The sequence below is a fragment of the Otolemur garnettii genome, unplaced genomic scaffold (genome assembly GCF_000181295.1).
Source record: "Otolemur garnettii isolate 467f Iridium unplaced genomic scaffold, OtoGar3 scaffold00048, whole genome shotgun sequence".
NCBI classification, from domain to species: domain Eukaryota; kingdom Metazoa; phylum Chordata; class Mammalia; order Primates; family Galagidae; genus Otolemur; species Otolemur garnettii.
Genome location: NW_003852443.1, coordinates 333,897 through 337,297, shown reverse-complemented (window position 1 = coordinate 337,297; position 3,401 = coordinate 333,897). Strand labels below are relative to the sequence as shown.

At 38.2% G+C, this 3,401-nt stretch overlaps 1 protein-coding gene across 1 annotated transcript in view; it reads left to right on the top strand.

The window, feature by feature from the left end:
• ITGAV (integrin subunit alpha V) overlaps positions 1–3,401 on the top strand; it is a 94,257-nt gene that overhangs the window by 32,524 nt on the left and 58,332 nt on the right. The window contains exon 2 of the mRNA XM_023514155.1: positions 2,449–2,579. Within this exon, the coding sequence (XP_023369923.1) occupies positions 2,449–2,579 (131 nt within the window). The remainder of the gene's footprint in view (positions 1–2,448; positions 2,580–3,401) is intronic.

Below are 3,401 nucleotides of genomic sequence, written 5' to 3'. Positions count from 1 at the left end.
CCGAGCCTTCTCCTATTTTCCAATTAATTTCTTAAGAAGCAAGACTGAGCTTTTATTCTGAACTTTTATTCTGTCTTCTTTCTCTTCCTGACTCTTCAATGCCGTGGCATCTCTGAGCTCATATCTTGGTCGTCTTCTCTCTGCAGCTTCTCCTGGGTGAACTCTTCCATCTGTGTTCTAACACTCTGAACACATTATCTCACACGCAGAACACGCCTCAGAGTTCCACAGTAGCCATTAGATGTCTCACAGATGTCTTAAACTAACATGTTAAAAACTGAAGCCAGTGCAGGTGTGGTGACTCAGGCCTGTAATCTTACCACTTTGGAAGGTTGAAGCTGGAGGATTGCCTCAGGCCAGGAGTTCAAGGCTTACCTGAGCAACATAGTGAGACCCCATCTCTCTGTCTTAAAAACAAACAAACAAACATATATAAATTAGCATGTGCCTGTAGTCTCAGGTACTTGGGAGGGTGAAGCAGGAAGATCACTTGAGTCCAAGAGTTCGGGGTTGCACTGAGCTATGATGAAGCTACTGCACTCTAGCCTGGAAGACAGCAGGAAACCCTGTCTCAAAAAAAAAAAGAAGAAGAAGAAAAGAAACTGAATTTGTGGTTTTCCTGTGAATACTTAATCCTCTTTCTGCTTCCCTACTCTCTACACTTTTCTGCTATCCCTGCATTCAAGGAGGAAACCTGGTTCATATTCTTTACTCTTCCCTTTCTCTCCTAGTCAAGCCTCAAGCCATTCCTGCTCCTTCTACTCTAGATGTTCCTGAAATCTGCCACCCATCTCTTTGTCCACCTACTCTCCTCCTGTGGGTCCCTATCACCTCCTTGAGCTGCTGCCAGTCTTTGGCTTTCCTTGTTCCATCTTTGTTTTCTTCTCCCTTAATGTTTTCTCCATGAGTCATGAAATTTAGTTTTATTAGATGATTCTTCCGAAAAAAACATTCAAAGGCATGGCCCTAAGCATGTCATACAAAGTTTAACCATGGCCAAAGACCCTGCTAGACTTGGCTCTTACCAGGCTTTCTGACTTTGTCATATGCCACTGGTAGCTGCTGTCCTGGTTCAGCCATACTTCTTTAAACTCTGGAGACTAAATTCTTTTCTATTCAGAATTTTCCACTTCTACATGGGGTGCTCCCATCTACCTCTTCTCCTATTGAAGCCTGACTACCCCATTGCCCCCCCACTCACTGCCACCAGCCCACCAAACACCCCAGCACACAAAAGCTCTTAGGTACCTTTCTGTACATCTCAATTTTCTGGTGCATTCCTTAGAGACAATGTTTCTGACTACTCAATCTAAAAGAGATTTCTTCTTTCCATTCTTTAAAAATAATATTCTTAGACTTCCCTTTACCTAAACCATCCAGTTCCTTATAGGTAACTTTACTTTGTCTGAAAGTCTCCCTCGCCTTTTCCCAGATGATCTTTCAGCCAATTGTTTACTGAACTTATAACAGAAATTGTTTTTTGTTGGCTAATTTCTTGCCTCCAAGAACGTAAACCACATTAAGACCAGGAACCAAGATTATTTCATTCTTTCTGGTATCTCTACTGTCCAAGAGGAGACATGGCAATTCATCCCTATTTTTGAATGGATAGAAAACACTTAAGAATAGAAAAGTTAGCAGAGCATGATGGGGCACACCTGTAGATGGTCCCAGACACACCAAAAGCCGAGATGTTAGGATTGCTTGAGTCCAGAAGTTTGAGGTTGTAGTGAGCTGTGATAATGCCACTGCATCTAGCCCAGGTGACAGAGCAAGACTCTGTCTTACATAAGCAAACAAACAAACAAAAATTTTGGCTCCTAATTATTTTGTCTTCAATTCTTTTTACCCTGGTAAATAATTGAATAGTGGTCCCAATCCTTGACCAGGAATTGATTGGATTAATGTTATGAAGGGAAAATTGGTAGTCATTATTTAAAGAAATAAAGTGCAGTAATAGTTCTAATAGAGATAATTTTTCTAAAGGGGAAAAGAGTAATATTTATAATTACTGTACTTTGAGATCATTTATTTTATTTATTTTTTTACTAAGCATTCAGGACATGGAAAATACTTGGCAGATCACAGACACAAACCAGAGCAAAATTTCCCTGACTCTAGCCAGCATACATTTTTTTCAATAGCTTCATGGAGATATGTGACATGCAGTAAACTTACATACTTTAAAGTGTAGTTTGACCAGCATAAAATTTTAAAAGAATGTAACCCAGAAGTGTCCTTAGAAAGTTATTGGGAAAAATAACTACTAGATATACCAAATAACGTTTGTAAGAGAACATCAAGGAATAACAAAAATTATGCCCCCAGTGAATGGTCTTAAGAAGTATTTGTAAATAATATCAAAGGAATGATTGCTTGTCATGAATCATAAGGTGTTAGTTGTGCTTTGTGTCGTTTTAAATCTTATCTTCGTCCTTTGTATTTTAGCAGGATGTTTCTGTTGGTGGGAGCTCCCAAGGCCAACACTACCCAGCCTGGGATTGTGGAAGGAGGGCAAGTCCTAAAGTGTGACTGGTCTCCCACTCGCCGGTGCCAGCCGATTGAATTTGATGCAGCAGGTAAGGGCTACTCCTCAGTAGGCCTTTCTCTTAGTTTACTTACCATTTGAATTTTTAACGGCAATTGCTTTCATTTAAATGAAACAAGATAATAAAGCAATGTATAGAAGCACCTGATATCCACAGAGAGAGTTACATAAGACAAGTTATTAATATTACATAATTTTGTCCTACAATTTTGTGATGTAGGAAAGCATTAAAAATATATTGTATTTCCACTGGTTTGATGTCCTGTGCTTTAAACTGATGGTATCAACCTGCAGAAATTTGGGGAGGATCTATTAAAATCATTTTGCATCCCTTCTGAGCAGAGGGAGCTCATAGGCACAGAAAGGCCTTTTTGTTGTTTTTCTGTGAGCCAAATTGACGCATGACTCACTGATTCTTATAGAACACCAGCTCTCTAACCATGAATATGTGTAAGCCTTGGGTTGTGTTATGAAAACTAATTGAGGCATCTTTTGTAGATTTAGGTTACTAAAACAATTTTTATTCAAAATTTTTTGGAAAAGTTATACCTTATGATTCTAATAATAGGATTATTTTATCTTAGGGACAAATTTCAGTGTCAGGATTGTGATAGTAAGGAGAAAAATAGCATAAGGAAAATAAGTTTTATATTTTTATTAGTGAAATAAAATATACAGAAACTTGTACACATTTATATTGATATTCGTATATATTTGTGAAATCTTAGCAATTCCTCAGAGAAATTGTTTGACGTTCTTCTAATAAAATAGTCTTACAAAGTTTTTCGTGATACATATGTTTTCTGGCTTTGATAGAATGCTTTAATACAAACCTGAACTGGCTCGGTGCCTG